The 19826-nt window shown below is 48.3% G+C and overlaps 1 protein-coding gene across 5 annotated transcripts in view; it reads right to left on the bottom strand.

Moving 5' to 3' along the window:
- SLC44A3 (solute carrier family 44 member 3) overlaps positions 1 to 19826 on the bottom strand; it is a 91533-nt gene that overhangs the window by 43167 nt on the left and 28540 nt on the right. For all 5 annotated transcript variants that reach the window (XM_073896269.1, XM_025872236.2, XM_073896270.1 and 2 more), the window contains 4 exons: positions 18682 to 18842; positions 16540 to 16629; positions 15189 to 15313; positions 10033 to 10219 (listed from right to left, as the gene is read on the bottom strand). In XM_073896269.1, the coding sequence (XP_073752370.1) occupies positions 10033 to 10219; positions 15189 to 15313; positions 16540 to 16629; positions 18682 to 18842 (563 nt within the window). The remainder of the gene's footprint in view (positions 1 to 10032; positions 10220 to 15188; positions 15314 to 16539; positions 16630 to 18681; positions 18843 to 19826) is intronic.

Genomic DNA, 19826 nt, shown 5'->3' on the forward strand with positions numbered 1-19826 from the left:
ACAAAAATTTAGAGTTTATAAACGAGACAAGGATCTGCATTTTTTTCAAAGGGATTCATTTCGGATTTCATTTCAAGGGCAAACTCTTCTAGCACATTTAAAATACCTATTGGGTCTCAGTGTTAACCTAGGTTCATAGCTCAGCTTGAACTGGGTAAGCTATTCAGTCTCCTTAGGTATAATACCAATTTCCTCCTGGTAGTTTGAATGAGATTACACGGTAAATGCTTAATATAGGGCCTGGTCCATAGAACTTCACTCCATAAGTGATAGTGATTTTATTAAATTTCAGGAGCTCAATACTGTATTAAACCAGGCCCGCAGGGTCATCCCAAGAGTGCTCTGCCATTCACATGGCCAGTCCCTGTTTTATTTGCCCTCATCTAAGGAAGCCCCTGAATTAGCTCTGCAATTCAATTCAATTCAGGTTGGATTTAGTAAATCCAAATCCCAGCTCTGTGGCTATGTGTAATTTCTAGATGTTCTCCCACTATGTATTTAAAATTATTGTAATTATACTAACTACAATCCTAAAACTACTCTAAGTCAGAAAATGGGCATTTCAGTCTTTAGCAAAACCTACAACTGGAACGACATTTAAATAGTTTCATATTTTCTTCCTTAGCTATAAATTGGTTTTAGGCTCATAATTCCCATGTCTATAGACATTCACAAGAGGGTCTCTGCAAAGGAAGTTGGAGAAGATAATCGTGCTGTAGAGCAATCTGATTCCACGGACAGAGTTCGTTCCTTAGGCTCTGTGTTCTGCTGAACAAGACTCACATTGTGAGAAACAGTGGAGCAGCTTGATTTACAGAGAAGTTAATATTTTATTGAGCACTGGGCTCTTTCTGGCTGGGAGGCAATCTCTGTCTCAGGTACGGCACTGATAAATGTTGATGCTTTTCCAAAACGGGTGTGTTTCAGAAAAGCATTCCCAGCACTAGAGGAGGTGAGCCCCTCACCACTAACGCAGGGGCTTAGGCAGATCAGGTCAGTGGGGACTTGAAGAATCACTTCATGGAATGTCAGAGTGACCAGGGCCAGCCAACAAACACACTGTACTTCCTGCAAGGTCAAGTCCTGGGGATAGATGGCAGTTTCGCAAGAACAGGCCTACAACGTCACAAACAGTTTGGGGGTGGAGAATGTTCCCACAGAACAGGAGGGATGCTTTCTTTGGCAGACAAAAGGTAAATACAGAGCCCTGGCCGCTAAAGGGGGGCTTCTTGGCTGCCCTGTGCCAGCCCCAGTAGGGGCACACTCACATTCTGGCTCGGCACACTGATGGCAGTAGCGACTGGAGAGTGGCTAAAGTGGTAAGTCCAGGTTCATACAAGCCTTCCAACCCTTGGCATTCCCCAAAGCAGCAGAACCCATACGGTATTCTGGTCACTGCTGTTTTAGAGTATCTTCGTCTCAGCGACCTTCGATTTGTTCCTCTGGTTCAGTCGTATCAGGCTGTTTCTAGACTTTCCTTTAGGGCAGGGTTTCTCAACAAACCAATTCCCATTTTGGTACAGATAATCCTGTTGGGGGTGGGGGGCTGTCCTGTGCCCTGTAGGATGTTTAGCATTCACCCTGGCCACCACCCATTAGATGCCAGGAACAACCCCCCCTCCCCTCGTCCAGTTATGGCAGCCCAGAAGGGCTCTAGACATTGCCAAATGCCACCTGGGGGCTAGACCTACTGCTCAAAAACCTCTGCTTTAGGCAAACCTCCTCTGAAGAATCAGATCAGGCGCTCAGGCCTCAGGCTGAAAGCCTAGGAAGCAGCGGTTACCGCCTGTGGGTGGGGCAGGCCTGTTTCTGCGCACAAGACTGCCCTCTCCTGGAGGACAGTGTCAGTGCAGGCACAAGCCTCCATCAGAGGACCCGCTGCTTTGTTGCTGAAGATGTTAAACTATGGCTACTGCTATGTGTAGCCAACGCGTGTTAAGGGGAACTAGACTTCAGACAGATGCCAAGCTACACATAGATCACAGGGATGATGGATGATGGATGATGTGATCAGACAGATCACAGGGATGATGGTGCAAAGGGCACTGAACTCAGAGAGGACTTGGTCCCAGTCTCAGCTTTGACACATGTGATCAGCAACCTGGGCCTCCACTCTCTCATTGTCAAGATGAAGAGGGTGGACAAGATGAACCCTGGGGCAGAGATTACAGGCTTGGGCTTGAGTCCCACAGGCTGAGATTCATATCTCTGCACCATCCCCTAATGGCTGACCAGCCTCGGGCAGGTTATGGGACCTTGTAACATCTCTGTTCCATCACTTGTAATCGGAAGACACTAATACCAACTCCTTGCACCCTGGTGACCCCATCTAGTCTTGTGGCTCCGATGGCCACATATGTAGCTGCTATGGGGATTAAGTGGCTAAGACCCTGGGAAGAGTGAGTACAATACAGGGTTAGCTATAACTGAAAGACAGGTAGAGAGAATTCCAGCTCTGGAATTAACAAATGTTTATTAAGTATCTACTGCATGTTGGAATGATGCCGGACATTAGCCATTAAGGGGAGAACATGAAAGAAGCAAACAAAACATCAGAAAGAAGATACCATCTGAGTGACTATCAGGAACTCCCATGTTGCTTTATTCATCTACTCATCTCCCCTTCTTCTGGACTGTTTATAATTCCTCCTTGAGCTTCTAAGGTTTTTTTTCCCCATTGTTACTCTCTGTCAATGACCTTACTTCTGGTTTCTCTGAGGAAAGTGGAACAACTGGAAAACCTCTGCGGGTGCCTACCCCCAACATCTACCTGCTGTCAGCATGAGCAAATAGCCCGACCCCCACTTAATGGGATAAACTGTCCGTGATCCTAAGGCTAACCCCTCCTCTGGAACCCCTCCTCATCTACTGATGACAGCTCTTCAGCAATTCCCCCCTCCTGCTTCCTTCATCCAAGTATGCCTCTCAACGGAATCATTTTCAACCATCTCTCATCTTTAAAAAACAAAAAACAAAACAAAACAAAAACCCTCTCCTAACTCTCCTCCAGCTTCCTTGACATTTCTCTGTTCCTCTTTAAAATTTTTTTTAAAGTTTCTTTCTTTCTTTATTTTAAAATAATCTCTACACCCACGCTCTTCGGAGTGAGCCAGTCAGGCACCCCCTGTCCCTTTTTATGGCCAAATTCCTCAAGATTGTGCCTACTTAACTCTTTTCAATTCTTTTCTCCCTCTTTCCCTTAAACCCACTTGGATCATGATCCACTCCCCTGCACTTCCCTGAAGTGGTTTTGTTGCTAAATTCAGTGATCAGTCCTCGGGCCTTATCTCGCTTATCAGTAGCATTTGACCCGCAGGACGCCACTCCCGTACCCCTGAAGCCCTTCCCCCACACTCCAGCACAGCACACGTTCCGTCCTCCTGCCCACTGGCTGCTCCTGGTCAGCCTCATTTCTGTTTTCCTCCCAAGCCCCTGGATCCCTTACCACTGAAGGTCCCCAAAGCACAGCCCTTGGATTTCCACTCTTCTCCCTCTGCACTCATTCTACCCTCACGGTTTTAAATACCATTTATATGCTTCCAGATTCCCAAATGCAGATCTCTAGCTGGGACCTCTCCAGAAACTTCAGATTCGAACAGCTAATTGCCCACTTGACATCTCCATCTGGCTGCCAAAAAGATGTTTCAATTAACATAATCAAAACCGATTAGATCTCCCCTAAAATGCTCTACTCAGAGTCTTGCCCCAGCTTAGCTGATGGCAGTCTCATCCTTCAGTAGCTAGGTGTCATCTCTAAATCTCCTTCCTTCACACCCTCCACTAACACATCAGGAAATCCTTCAGAAGAGCCACAGACTCTGCTAAGTCACACCTCGTCCATTATTATGCAAGCATCATCTCCTCCCTGGATGGCTGCTATTAAAATGTAAGTCAGATCATGTTACTATTCTGCTTAAAACCGGAATGACTTCCCACCTCAGATTAGAACCAGACTTCCTACAAAGGTTGCAAGGCCTAAGGATCTGACCCCATGCCCTCTCTGACCCCCTCCTGACCATGCACTCCCTCGACCACCCCGCTCCGGCTGAGGGGGTCTGCTTGCTGTGCCCCCAGTACCCTTGCCTCTTGCTGGTCCCTTTATCCTTGCCTTCTCTTTGCCAAGAACACTGTCCCTCCCCTTATATAGCCTCATCGCTCCACCCGTACCTCTTTCAAATCTTTGCTCACCTATCACCTTCTCAATGAAGCCCTCCCTACTCACCAAGTTTAAAATTGCACTCCCCCTTAAATTTTCTCCATGCCACTTATCAACTTTTAAGGTACTGTAAAATTCACTTACTTATTTTAATGCCCACCCCCCCTCTAGCTTCCAAATTAGAAGGAAAGCTGTATCTCTAGCATCTATAACAAGGTCAGATATAGTAAATGTTCAATAAATATTTATTGAATGAACAAATGAATGAATGAATCAACCTTCCTCAATAAATCCAATGACTATAGCTCCAATATATCCTGTATCCCTAATATATCTTACTATAGAGATCTGAGATAATTTTCGGGTTATCATCAACACAAACAGGAGGAAATTCATCATGAAGCTAACCGTAAGTCCAGATATTACAAACATGCTTTAAAGCATTTTGAAAGATTAAGGTGATACTCATGATCATATACATGACAGTTTCTCAAGGAAGGCAGTCCAGCCGGTCGGGATAATTTCCCAAAGGAAGCAGGTCCAACTTGGAAGGGCCTAACTTTCTAGTACATTCTGTGCACTGGCCTCTTCCAGCAAATTGGCTCAAGTGCCCTCCTGACATCCGTCCTGCCTGTGTCTCCCACTGGCTCAGCTTCTGCTCTGACAGCATGAAGATTAGGGAAAAAGAGAAGAAAATCTCACTGACATAGAGCCTGTAATTTACCAAGTTCTTTCTGTGTATACATCTCATTTAATACTCACAGCACTGATGTGAATTCACCTACTGATTCAGGATACACTTACTGAACTCATTGAGGGGCTGCACACTGAGGTAAGAGACACAGAAAGGAAAAGACACGGCCCCTGCCCTGAAGATGTCCATACTCTAGGGGGATGGTAACACACAAGTCATTGTCTTGCATTACTGTTCTTCGTAGGACTCATCACCATCTGACATATAATATATTTACTTTATTCCCGTTCTCCCCACTCACTAGTGCCTCTGTCCTGCTCACGGCTGTACGTCCAGTTCCCGGGGCTGCAATGGATAGCTGTTCAAAGAATGAAGAGTGTAAAAATTGCAAGGAAAATGAAGAAACAATACTAAGTATGCTTGGGGAACTTAGAGATTTTCTAAGAACTACAATGCTCAAAACCATTCTTGAAGAATGACTAGCTTTCCAAGCAGTTTGGGGTGGAGAATTGGGGTACAGGCTGCGAAGAGGAAGCATTTCCAGATGAAGCTCATGGCAGGTGCAAAGGCACGAATGTTCCTGGAGACTGTTTTCTTTTGCACCATCCCAAAGGGACCATAAACTTCAAAAAAGCAGGAGCTGTTTCAAATCTCTCTTGTGCAGGTTCCCTCTACCTCTTCCCAGGACAGGTCTGGGCTGCTAGGAGGCTTTATCTTCTAGATCTGTCAGAACTTAAAAAAGAAAATTTTCTTGTAAACTATATTCTCAAATATGCCAGGCAGGGCAGAGAGTAAAGCTGAAGCTGGGACCAGATACTCTTTAGCCAACAGTAATTCCCAACATAAGGAACATATATGGTCCCTTATTTGCAAAGCAAAGCTCCGGCCCCATCTTAGCCTCCTCGCAGCCCTGTGAAAGCATCATTTTTCCACTGCCAAAATGAGAAAAGGGAAGCACAGAGGATTAACGTACAAGGAAGGCCAGAGCCAGCCGGGATCCTGGGTCCCTTGATGGGAAACCTGTCTGACCCTGCTGCCTCCTTTCCAAGCAGGGCCCTTGGCCGTCCCAAGCACACTGAATGCATCCCTGTGATGACCCTTCTAACTGTAGCACATGCGGAGGGGAAGTGCCCCCCAAGATGGGCTTCCTCCACTGTTGACTCTGGGGTTTCCAGGCCACCTTAATGACAACTGGGTGTACTGAGCCCACGCGGGCTCCCTCCAACCTGCCAGCTGCACCTGCTGGGTTCCCAAGGTTATGACAGTTTCGCTTTTCCCCACTGGATTTTAGTAGTCACTGTCACATGGCTGGTAGCAGACAGTTCCTAATGGGCGAATCAACGTCACTGCTGGAGGGCCTTGATATGGTCTGCTGAAACGATCCCCAAACAAGCCAGAATTTGTCGACTAGCTCAGAGACTGATTGATAGCCTCTAGAGAAATAGCTCAACTGGGCAAAAACAGCCCAAGGTCACTTTTTTCTGTATTTCTTTTTCTTTTTTACACATTAAAATATTAGGTCTTTTTTAAAGATTTCATTTATTCTTTTGACAGAGAGAGAGCACAAGCAGGGGGAGCGGCTGGGAGAAGGAGAAGCAAGCTCCCCGCTGAGCAAGGAGCCTGATGCGGGGCTCGATCCCAGCATCCTGGGATCATGACCTGAGCCGAAGGCAGACGCTTAACTGACTGAGCCACCCAGGCGCCCCAAAATATTAGTTCCTTCAACCACCTGACGTGATAGAAAGCTCCCAACTATTCCCCACTGAGGACAGCCCCCCATCCCCTGGCCACACGGGATACAGACTGGACAACTGGAGGGCTCTATAACCGCCTGAGGGGACGTGAAGGGAGACAGTCAGGCACTGTGCCGGCCTCTCTGACCACCCACATCACCTGGCTTCTTTTCACAAGCGCTGACGGCAGCTCTCAGTCTCCGACAAGTGCACGGGGGGGGGGGGGGGGCGTCTCCCGAAGGTCAAAATGACATGAAGCCTAGAAGCGACCCGCCCAGACCCAGAGTGGTGGCTCTGGCATGGAGTGAAAAGGCCTTTGAAAACAAAGAAGCTCTGTGCACCTGGGTCGGCCCACGGGTGAATGGGAAGGTGAGTCAGGTGCCCGGAGGGGACAGACAGTCTGGTTTTTAGGGTGCCTGAGCCCAGTAGCAGGGAAGGCCAGAGCTCCCTGCCACACCTCCTCTCCTGCAAAGCGGAAGGTCTGCCAGCACGCATGTCTATGTTGGGTCCCAGGCACCTGGCTTTCTTGCCTGCCCCTCTGCCCCTCACCCTCAGGCCTGGTTTCCTCCGTCCACTGACAGAGAACGGCCACACTTTAGTACCTGACCTCCGAGGTGGTTCCAGAATGCCGTGCTACCTTCGGCCCCCGGAAGCCCCTACTTGTCTGCCTCCCCTGCTCGCAGCCCTGGGGCAGACCCTATTTCATGACCCCAAAGCCCCGGGCCCAAGTCGGGCCTAACGGGGAACTGAAGGGACATCGTGCTGGCCGCTCACCCCCGAGGCAGCCCTGGGACGTGTTCCTCTCCGTCTGCACCCCTAACTCCCAGGACTGGCTCTCTCCTTGTCGTCTGTGACCAGATCCTCTCCTGGTGTTTGCCTGTGACCCCTCGTGAATCCCCCTTAGCTTCTTTCTGTATTTTCTGATCTGGCAGTTTCTAGCCCATCCTCTGAGAAACCTTCCCTGACTCACAAAGTAGGGTAGAGCCTCGTTCCGGCGCTACGGGAGCTCCCCACATTTCTCCTACCATGACACTCATCAACCTTCGCCAGACTCTAAGTGCTCTGAGGAGAGGATGCCACTCCTCCCCAGTGCCTAGCCCAGGGCCTCAGCCCCACAAGGCTCCCCTAACAGTTGTGAAGTAAAAGGCAAGAATGAATGAACGTGCCTCGCTCCAAGGTAGCATGGGTTAAGCACAGGGACGATTTCCTTCAGCCAGACTCACGGCCCAGAAGGACGGCTATGCCCCAGAGGCTGGAGGAGGAAGGAAGGTCCTTCCCTGGTCCTGAGTCATATTCCCAGGACCTCACCCTTTCTCTGGTGATTCTTTAGGGCAAGGGTTCCAATACCACCGTCCATCACCCTGTGCGCCATGCCCCGCCACCCTCTGCCACCCTCCACTCCCAGCCCACCCTGGCTTCGACCTCTGGCTCTGCCCTGTTGTCCTGTAACCACAGACCCCAAACACAATATCGGGGGCCCAGGCCACATCTGCCAGCCAGCTGCTGCAGCCGAGTACTGCTCTGACTTGACAGACAACTGAGGAGGCCCACTCGGTCTCCCAGACACAGGAGATGCGAGAGGGCAGAGATCACACGGGTTCCATCCTAGGGCTCTGGAGCCAGAGAGAGCCCCGCACTTCCTAGCGGGGTGACCTTCCACAGAGCGCGTACTCAGAACCTCAATTCTCATGCTTGGAACTTGAGCATAACAAACACAGGACAAGGGGGACTGCCATGCTTAACGCAGAGAACATAAGGAAGTTCCCAGTACACAGCCTGGAATTTCGGCACTGTTCAACAGATGCTTGTGTTCCTGCACGTACCAAGGCTCCTGCCCTCCTCTCTGACGGGAACCGAGACTGCTTCAAGCGAACAAAATAGAGCTGTTCGGTGTTGCCCTAGCTGAGACTTCCAACTGTCCCACAATATCTGTTCTTTGCTTTTTCTTGGCACTAGAACCTCTAATTTTTTAACGTGTGTGGCCTCCCCAGATGAAACCGTGTCTCCTGGCCTCCCTCGCAGGAAGGTGTTGCTGTGTCACGGGGATCTGGCCGGTGCGGTGGAGGCGGACATGTTGTCACGTACCTCATATCGTATTTAAGCCCCTGGTTGTTTGAGTGTTCTGTGACTCCCAGACACACCTCATCCTGACTGATTACGGTCCTGGTTCTTCCTGGATAATTATTCTGAGTTCACTGCAGGTCTGCGGAGAGCTTCCAGAGAACAACAGAAGAGAGTGCTCCTACAGCATCTCTGGAGCTAGAGGTAGGGGCTGTGTCTCCCAGGGAGGCTGCTGACCATCTTGAAGCCAGCTCCAATGGGTCAGCTGACTCCAGAGGAGAGGGAAGAGACCCCAGGTGACTAAGAATCTACTACACAGAAGTTGTTCTTACAGATTTGACTGGAGCTGATTGGGGACAAGATAAACTTGATAAAACAGTAAGGAATCACATTAGGCTTGTAGATTTGATATCTGCTGTGGCTCTTATCTGTCTGGTGATGGTTGGTCTCAGAAAGCAACTTACTCTTTGGTACTCCTGTCAGAGTGTGAATGTGGGCCTTAACCAAATCAAACAGAGGAGTTAGAGAAGATCTAAAACTGGACCAAAGTGTGCTTACAGACTAGCTGCCCATCCCCACACTGCTTGTTACTAGCCCACAGCGAGATGAAGAGCTTGCACCAGAACACAGACCGACTGCTTAACGAAGCCCAGTGTTTCCTTCTGCTGACATTTCCCCCCCCATTGCGAGATTTCTCGATAAATGAGTGGTATATATTCCGACACAAGCTCATTACCTCATTTCAGACAGTACTTTAAATAGCACTTCTTTGCCCTGTTATGGGGCTTCAAAAAAATATCGTTTGCCCTACCTCAAATCAAGTGAATCATGATCTCTGAGGAGGAGGCCCAGGCAACTGTACTTTAATAAAGCTGATTCTGAGGAATCCCTCTGGTGGAAAACCACTGTATAGAGATAACAGGACGGGGTGGGGGGGTGGGATTCAGGATTGTCTTCTCAGGACCTAAGCAATGTGACCATGTGCACTTGCTTTAAACGTAAGCTGGCTCTGCTGGGCACAACAGACTTTTAATAGGGCGATCTTCTTGATCAGTGATGTGAGAGGAGTTGGCAAATTGCCGTGGATAAAATCTGAATCCTTCTTTCTAGAGGCTTTTGTTCATATTGTAGTTTTTCTGAAAGCTCTTTCAGTCCTTACTGAATTTATTCTCTCTTGGAACAAACCCAGTTTCTTTAATGCCAGTGTGAAAGAGGAAAAGGGTTTTCCTGCTTTCCTCCATGACAGGGCCCCGGCGAGATCACCACCACTGTCATCGGACACGCCTCGTTGCAGGGGAGGTTTGGTCCCCATGAAAACAGGTCAATGGCTCCAAAATGGCAGGGTCTTCCGTGCCCACCTCCGAGGTGATGGAACCCAAAGCTCTTACCTGCAGTCCCCAGGCTCAGCAGCACAGCTACCCAGAAGACCCAGAAGAAAATGAGGATGGCAAAAGTCCACAGTGGTTGCAACAGCAGGAAAGGAGAGTTGCTGATGGCCTTATTTATGACTTGAAAAAGTTCAACTGTCAATTTTATTCTCTTTCTGAGGACAAAAATCAAGCCGAGCAGAACCGCCTGGTGAGAAAGGGGTTAGAATAAATGACTCAAAATAATGAAGAACTGAGAAGCAAACCTTCATATTTCACTGATATCTCAGCAAACAGTTCTTTATCTACTATTTTTATTATAATTGAACAGAAAAATGTTCAAATGCTAATTGAGCATCTACTATGTGCTGGTCCCTATGAGAGACCCTGCAGCTGGAAGAGTGAACAAGACACAGTCCCTGCCCTAAGGGAACTTGAGGTCTGGTCAGAGAGCAAGAGAAAATGCAAATAAGGTCCTCTAGGGTCAGAGAATCATCTTCTATCCCTTACCTCCTCCCCACAATACCCAAAAGACTCAGAGAACGCTCAAGGATTGCAAAAGGCAAGGAATGCAACTATATGGGGAAAGGACAGTGATTATGCCTCAAAGCAACCTTCTGTGCCTTCCTCTCTACTGGTTTTGGCCTCCCTCCATGTAAATTTCATATTAAATTCACCCCCACAACCCAGTCCAGCCACCTGCCATCTCCTCACACCCTTCACAGGCGAGCTTCTGCACAGACTAGTCTCCATCTGCCATCCACACTTTCATACCCTAACCTAGAGCATGGCATGTGAATCTCTGTCCATTCCTCTTTTCTTAAAACTTTCTCCTCCCTTCACTTCCGTGATCACTCTTTCTTTTGGCTCCCCTCCTACTTCTTCAGTTGTTTCTCAGAGTCTTTTGGGGCTATCTCCTATGCCTTTGTGGTCTTAGCATCCTTCCTAGCGGCTGATAACCTTCACTTCAAACAAGAACCTCCAGATCTGGGGCGCCTGGGTGGCTCAGTTGGTTAAGCGTCTGCCTTCGGCTCAGGTCATGGTCTCAGGGTCCTGGGATCGAGCCCCGCGTCGGGCTCCCCGCTCCGTGGGGAGGCTGCTTCTCCCTTTTCTCTTGTCCCCTGTCCCCTGGCTCATGCTCTCTCTCTCAAATAAATTGAAAAGAAGAAGAAAGAAGAAAGAGGAAGAAGAAGAACCATGACCACCATCACCACCTCCAGCCTCACCCTTCTCTAGGCGCTAGATGAGTAAGCACGTCAGTTCCCGGCCAGGCCATGAACATCCGACTGTGTCTCAAATTCAACTCATCGTGAGCCAAATTCATTATCTTCACATAAAAATCTCCTCTTCCTTCTAGATTTCCTACTCCAGAGGCCCTAATTTTTCTGGACTCTTCAAGAATAAGTAAGGTTCCTCTCTTGTATATTTCCATATTATCCCAAACTTACCAACTGTAGCACTCGGCATTTTCTACTGCAAATGTTCACTTAGCTGAATTTCCCATTAGGTTAAGCTCCCCAAGAGCAGAGCCACCCCTGGTGCACAGCACAATCCCAGTCACCTGCGTTCAATTTCCTAGATCTCTCAGTCTCTAGTCCCACAACTGATCACAGCTCAAGTCCTATCCTCAACCATCTGTACCCTAATAACGTCCTCATTAGCCTCTTTTTTTTAATGTAATTTAATTTTTTTAAAGATTTTATTTATTTATTTGACAGAGAGAGACAGCAAGAGAGAGAACACAAGCAGGGGGAGTGGGAGAGGGAGAAGCAGGCTTCCTGCTGAGCAGGGAGCCCGATGAGGGGCTCGATCCCAGGACCCTGGGACCATGACCCGAACTGAAGGCAGATGCTTAATGACTGAGCCACTCAGGCGCCCCTAGCCTCTGTTTTTTAATCCCCTTGGCTCCCAACCCCTACTACCCCTTTCCCTCCTCTAACCCACAGCTAAAGGGCTCTCTGTAAAGGGTAGCGTCAATGATGTCATTTCCCAGCTCAAAATCCTTCAACAGTTACCTGTGCTTCTGGATAAAGATCAAAGTCATCATGATCCCAGATCAGGACCTTACTGGCATAGCCCCTCCCCATACCTGTCTCTCAGGCTTCTGCCAAGAGAACCTCCTACAGGTCTTTGTGTCCATGTGACTCCACATGTGTTATTCCTTTACCCTAAGATACCCTTTCTCTTCCAGCTGGCCTGAGGCATTCCTGGCCCAAAGGATCTCACAGTCTAGTGGAGGAAAGTCGAAGGAAGGTGGGATAAACTAAAACTGCTCCCAAAACTGGGAGCAGAGCGTCCTGCCCCAGCTGAACATGCCCAGACACCCCTAAGTTGTAAAGGCTAAGTAGGAATTTCCAACTCTGCATTTTCTACTATCAGTAAGAAAGAGGGACCTTTTTTTGGTCTGTCTTAAAATTTTCATGAAGCAAAATTATATGATCCTTAGGTAAATAAACTTGGCTTCTAGCTCCCGAGTGGAAAGCTAACATATGCATATTTCAATGCATGTGTGTTTTCCAAGTTATATGCACGCATACACTACTCCGCTCACATTCTTAAGTACACTGCAAGGATGTTCATTAGAAGCGTAGAGTCAACTCTAACCTGACCCTCTCCCCAGTCTCAGCAGGGATCAGCATTACCTAGTGGGGATGGCACTGGGGGTACGAGCGAGGCTCGGCTGGGCAGCAGGGCTGATGCACCATGGGGGTCATGTCTTGACTTCATCCTTCTGGGCTCTAAGCCTCCAGGAGCTGCCCTTCAGCCTGTGCTCCTAAGCTGATGGCCTGAGGTGTGTGTTTAATGCCAGTCACCCTCTTTGCTTCATCACAGCTAGCGCTTTTTGTGAAACTATTTAGATAATGTTCATACGCAGCCCCCATCTTCCCAGAACAATGTTTTCAAGTTGATTTGTAAGTTAGCTTCTGGGAACTCAGGAGACAGGACCATATATCCACCCAAGTGTCCTGGTAGCGGGCAAGGATTTCCCTGGGAAATCTTCACTAGATGAGACTCTTGGTATCCGCTGGGCTCCGGCATGTAGGGAGGGAGTGGGGGGAGACGAGCAGGATGGGGCTCCCACATGAGCAAGCAAGAAGGGATGAGGGTTGAAGGAGGGGACCTTTCTTCTGCTTCTATTCCCCTCTTGCCAAGGTTGGTCTGCCCCTCTCGACAAGCGGGGGTAAGAAAGGCGGAGGGAGAAGAGGGGCAGCTGCTAACTCCTCTTCCCCCTTGGACACCAGCACTGGGGACAGGGAGTGGTGCCTGACTACACGACAGGATGTGACTTTCCCCGTCTTCCTTCCCTCGCCTTGTGCCGGGGTCCTGTGGGAGCCAAGCTGGGCTGGCGGGGGGAGCAGCAAGCGGGCAGTGGTTTTCTTAGGCGGGGTTATCCTCTTGCCCTGTAGCCAGCCCCACTTTCTCAGCCCCAGGTCTCCAGTCAGGGGCATTAGGGGTGGCCGAGCTTCTGTGGCGGATGCTCCCCAGCGAGCAGGGAAGTCCATGGAACCTTCAGGAATACCCCCATTTGACAGATGAGGAGACCCAGGCCTAAGGCCAAGCCATTCTGTGAGGTCACATGGTGGGTAGTAGGCCATGGGTCTGAACGCCCACCCGAGACCACAAAGGCTAGAGTCTTTCCCCGTGTAGCACGTCATGCAGTTGCTTGCTTTGTAATTCATCTAATCAGGGGACAGGTGCTATTGGTGTGTTTTGTCTTGCTAGCTCTGTTGCCTAGTACAGGACCCAGTGCACGAGAGGGGCTCAGTAAATGGCAACGAACAATCTAGGGCTCTTGTGAGGACATGCCCACCCAGCAACCAGCACTTGGCAGGAACTTAGTAAGTAGCGGTGACAAAAGTACCATGTGAATGGTGTGGGAGCTGGTCTGCTGCTACCCTCTGACACAACCCCTGAACAGTCCTCACAGACACAGGTGAGAACAGCCTCTCTGCCTTCACAGCCTTCCCTCACGCTAACCTTACGCTCAGGGAAGAGAAGTCACCCCTGACTCTGGAGTCTGGGTGGCCATTAAAGGTTCAGTGTGTAGAGACAAAGGAAGCCCTATGGAGGGCTCAGGGAGAAGGCGGGCTGTCCCCCGCTGCCCAACCGCTCCAGCCTCCACCTGGGGTGCAGGGGGTCCCTTCTCCTTCAGCCTCCTTACAGGCCCTGGAGCAGCTGCAGGCCTGGTCCCTGCCCAGGGCAGGACAGATCAGGAACTTTCCTTAGTCATACACTTGCTCCCTGAGATGCACTCCATGTGACGAACACACACACCTGAAACCTCACTAGAAAGGAGAAAATGTGGAGACTACTAAATATGGGAATGGAAGGCTCTCCTTAGCCGAGAACTGGTGAGAGAGTCTGTGCTCGCCGGCAGAATTAAAGGGCTTGTGGGAACCCTAGCTGTGGCCCATCCACAAACGGTGAGTAAGCAACACACCAGCAAGGGTGGCCATGGTGGCCTAAAAATCAGCCCCAGCCCCCGTCCAGGGCCTTGTGATTCTAAGGCTTTTAATGCCCCCCTGCGGAGTGACCTGAATGATTTTCCAAGCTCCCTCCTCCCACAACAACCATACCTGCTGCCTCAACATTCTGTTAGCCGGTTTTCAACTAGGGTGTTCACGGAGGAGGCAGTGGGTTCTCTGAACACCAAAATCACTCAGTGGCCCATGGGTTTGGAAATAAAGGGCTTTCTGTGTTCAAGGGCAGTGGGAGCTGCCACACCCTGGAGGGGGCAGAGCATCCATTGGCCTGAACGGGGAGGCTCCTCACAAACAGGAAACAGGAACTGTTGTAAGTCTGCACCCCACCCCCCACTTACAGCATCCACCTTACTGCCACTTGGGGGTAAAAATGGTTCTACTGTGTTCAAGGAAAATGAATCAGCACAAGTAACAAATCAACCTCTGAGAGCTGGCAGAAATGACCTGGGAAGAAGGTAAAGCCTTTTTCCTGTTTTTTTTTTTGAAGGTTTTGATTTATTCCTGTGTGGGTATTGCAAATAAAAAAGAGAACGCACTAAACATGTATACATTCACCATACTATTATGTATGCATACTCTGAGGTTAAAAAAAAAACCCACCCAAATTCTAGCTGTTTTTAGTTAAAATCCAATTATTTGGATTTCAGAGTTTTAGCAGGCTACTTGAACTCCTGCTGGAAGGGCGTTTCTTACCGTGATTACTGTAGATAGAATAGCAAACCCCAGCAAACACTTCATATTTTCCCTTTCTGTGTCCAATTCTATGCTGAGGTCATGGGTATAGTCGTAATACAGCCACCATAAGACACCACAGACAACTAGAAAGCAAAACACCAGGGCAACTCAGCACAGATGCATGGGTAACTTCCCCCCCCCCGCTCCATGTGGACCACACATGGGGTGGCCTGGCTCGGGCAGTGGGTCCCAAGGGCCTGGGGCTTTATGGGTACCACCCAACCCTCCAGAGGAGCTGGCCAGGGCCAGGGTAGCCTCCCCAAGGACCGTCCGGGCCCGCAGTGGCTGCTTGTCTTTGGGAGGCATGGGGAGGGGATTCCAGAACACAGGTGCGTCCTGTCAGCCCAGCCTGCAGACTGGGTATGGGTGTGAGCAGGGCGGAAAGTGCACGGGCAGGGCAGTGAGGGGAACACCATTCAAGTCCAAAGTCTAGAACTGCCCGATGAGCTCCACTGGCGCCGACCCCTGCGGGAACCGGGACGTCAGCGTGGCACTCACGAGCCTGGGTGGGTAGCCTGACATTGCACATGCCCTCCGTTTAGGCACTACCTGCACCTACACTGCCACCAGTGACTAGAAGAGGGTCACACTGGTCTTCCCTTGTCCTAGGCGGGAAAGGGTCCGTCATGAGGGGCTGTGCCCGTCCTCCAGCATGGCACGCTGTGCACCTGTGAGCCATAGGGCTCTAAGTTGCTGAGGGCAGAGTTGATTATTCAGGGGCATGAAACCCTACAGTCATACCAATTATTAAAAGTTCAAGTATCCCATGCCAGCTGGTAAATAGCTGTTACCTTGAACTTCCTGTGTGCCCCTCTCTCTCAGACCCCCTTTCCTGACAACCCCTGGATGGACCCACATTCCGGCGACAAAAGGGGAACCAGTGGGCACAGGGAGGGTCTTTGGGACCCTGCCCCAGCTCAGGGCCTGAATTGTTTTAGACTGGTGGGAGCCTTTGCATGACAACTGTGGGGACCTACATGTCAACAGCTGATGTGAAAGGTCAGAAGACACTCTTTAAAAGCAGGCATTCTTTCCAATAAGCCTTGGAGTCTGTTAATGGTAGGGCCACGAGGACCGCTGGAGAGAGCGGCAGAGATCACAGACCGGCATCAACTTGGCAAGTATCTGCAGGACACAAGCACGTCCCTTTGTACTCTCTGGCTCTGAGTTTTCTCATATGTGAAACACTGGGGTTGGATGAGACTCTCTGAAGCCTATTTAGCTCAAGAATGCCAACTTTTAAGTTCCGTACTTAATGGAAAGGCTTTTCATTTAATCAAAAAGAAATCCATCAAGTAGAAATACTTACACAACAGTCCCAAAATAATCAGTGCGATGAAAATGTGAACCAGGAGGGTGGTGATGAAGCGGAAGGTGACTATCATGCCCAAAGACAAGGCTGAAAAATTAAGCAGAACATAAAAACCCCAACAGCACTCTCAAGGTGTGAGAGTGATGATGACAATGGCAGGGCTATCATGACTCCCAGAAGAGGGAGGGCTGAGGAGTTCCTTCAGTTACTAAATATCTTCGACATCTACTAAACAAAAATAACAAGACACACCCAGAGCACTCTCTGAAGCGTATACAAGTTCAGTCTGCTATAGTAAGCCAGTTTCTGAAGCCCTAGCATTCTTCTTGCATTAAAATTTTTTTTTGTTAATTAGGTCTTATTCCCAAATACCCAAAATGTTTTTTTTAAGAATTTATTTATTTGAGAGAGAGAGAGAGAGAGCATGAGCAGAGGGGCAGAGGGAGAGGGAGAAGCAGGCTCCCCACTGAGCACAGAGCCCAATCCCAGATCACGACCTGAACCTAAGTCAGATGCTTAACTGACTGAGCTACTCAGGTACCCCCCAAAATGTTTTTAAGTTCAAATGAACCATTAAAAAAAAATTTTTTTTTTTTACCATACTTAATTCTTTTGACTTCTTATTGAGCTTATGTATAGTTTTAACTTTAAATGTTCTCAGGTATTCTTATTAAATATGAAAAATTAATGCCTTTTTTATTTTTAAAGATTTATTTATTTATTTGACAGAGAGCACAGATAGGCAGAGAGGCAGGCAGAGGGAGAGGGAGAAGCAGGCTCCCTGAGGAGCAGGGAGCCCGATGTGGGGCTTGATCCCAGGACCCTCGGATCATGACCTGAGCCGAAGGCAGACGCTCAAACGACTGAGCCACCCAGGCGCCCCAATTAATGACTTTAGAAATGACAATTTTAAGGTTCTAATGTTTTGGTAAGCTGTATATGTAAAAAATCTGCACACTATTGTCCAGTACTTGGGCTTTTAGGCTTATGAATTTATGTTAAGCATTTCAGTGAATTTATAGATACTATTTTACTTTTTGTCTAAACAAGAAATCAGGATTACATATAGATATTTTGGTGTAGTGGTTAAGAATGTGGGTTTGGGGATCAGAACACACCCTGGGTTAAGTCTCAGCTCTGCCACCCAGTCTAGTCACCACATGACTTTGGCCAAGTCACTTAACCTAAGCCTCAGTTTCCCCTCCTACAAGTGGTGACAGCATTCTGACGAGGTTTTAATGAGTTAAGAGTAAGCACAAGGCCTGGCACATTTGGGTCATAAGAAATCGGGAAGTTACATAAAGGTGATGAGTTAGGCATCCCCAAGCATTCAGGAATTAGTAACCCTCTGGTAATGAAATTACAGAACACTCAACTTGTAAACTGGTAAAATCATGGCTGACCAAAGAATTTCTTTCAACCAAACAGTTGGGGAGCAGCCACTGCAGAAAGGGGTAGACAGCAGGCCATTACTACTGCCCACAACAGCAGAATGTGTTAATTTGTTCAAAGACAAAGTTGACTCTTAAAGGGGTTCTTCAAGTTGGAGGACAGCAAATAGGAAGTTAAAGGGTCAGGGGTGGGGGTAGCTGCTTCCAGAAACGCCCAGAAGAGGCATGTCCTGGCTTGAGGCCTCGACGTGCCTACAACCCAAAGCAGGCAGTTGGCTACATCAGGCCACTGCTGTCTGATGCTATTTAACATGATGCACATGCCTCCTTCCCTTGCTCACCAAGCAACCTTCTGACCTGGCTTGCTTATGGAGAGAGGGCAGTCTGGCCAGAAGACACGCATTTCTGGTTCCCCTGACAGTTGTAATTTTCACTGCCAATTCGCAAACTGGCCAGTTTGTGAATCTGCTGTGCACACCCATGCTTACTCAGAGCTGAGGACTAGGCTCTGGAACATGGCCGCTGTATTAAGGCAAACCCACATGCAGTTGAGGTCTCTTGGCAGAGAGCCGGCTGGTGTTCCCCTAATACTACTGCCCCCTCTCCCACCTGTACCTAAAATATTGAAAATATTTATGAAGAAAATATGTGAAGTTTTATCTTTAAGTCAAGAGGATAATTTTCACTGTACAACGTAAGTGCTAGAAACTTTGGCACAGTCACTGTAAGAAAACTAACTGAAAATTACCTAATGCAAAGATACACAGGCCGAGGATTATGTCTCTTCCTGACATTATTCCACTTAGAATTCGATGGAGGATGTCGACATCATTTATCAAAACAGATGCAAACAAGGAATAGCACTCAGGCGTTTGAGGGATGCATCGGTTAAACAAGGGGAAAGACTTGCTAAAAAGGAAAGAAAAAATGGCAGAGATGTTTATTTAATTACTTGACTTAAAAAATGTTTATTTAAAATTCTCAACAAATAAGAAAGCATAAGATCTGCAGTAATAAAAAGTTTAGCATCCTGTTTGCTAAATACACTTTAGAAAGCCAGGCAACTGTGCTCTCTTACAGTAATCAGCTGATGCTCTGGGTGGGGAATGATGATGGGGACCCAGGGAAACCAGAAATCTATACTTGGAGAGTGACATTTCTGACTTATAGTGGCCCTTCTTAGACACAAACTCCAACTGCAGCACAAGAGTTGCATGTCTTTAAGGAACTGTTAGACACAAGGGGGCTGGTTCAGTGGGAAGCTGTGTCAATGAAACATGCAGCTTTATTCTATCCTCTTTAAGGAGGTGAATAAAGCTTGACAGGCTTGCTCTGAACAGAATGGGTACTTGGTAGTGATGAATGTATGAATAAAGCTGCGGTTGAGAACTGGTAGATGAAAAAGCTGACCTTCTTGGGACCTCTTTCTGAAACATAAAAATGCTCAGGGATGTTCATCCTTTTTTTTTTTTTTTAATTTTATTATGTTATGTTAATCACCATACATTACATCATTTGTTTTTGATGTAGTGTTCCATGATTCATTGTTTGCGTATAACACCCAGTGCTCCATGCAGAGCGTGCCCTCTTTAATACCCATCACCAGGCTAACCCTTCCCCCCACCCCCCTCCCCTCTAGAACCCTCAGTTTGTTTCTCAGAGTCCATAGTCTCTCATGTTTGTCTCCCCCTCCGATTTCCTCCCCTTCATTTTTCCCTTCCTACTATCTTTTTTTTTTTTTTAACATATATTGTATTATTTGTTTCAGAGGTACAGGTCTGTGATTCATCAGTCCTACACAATTCACAGCGCTCACCATAGCACATACCCTCCCCAATGTCTATCACCCAGCCACCCCATCCCTCCCACCCCCCACCACTCCAGCAACCCTCA

This window comes from Callorhinus ursinus, unplaced genomic scaffold (assembly GCF_003265705.2).
Source record: "Callorhinus ursinus isolate GAN/ISIS: 27379988/994484 unplaced genomic scaffold, GSC_fseal_2.0 scaffold9, whole genome shotgun sequence".
Taxonomy (NCBI): domain Eukaryota; kingdom Metazoa; phylum Chordata; class Mammalia; order Carnivora; family Otariidae; genus Callorhinus; species Callorhinus ursinus.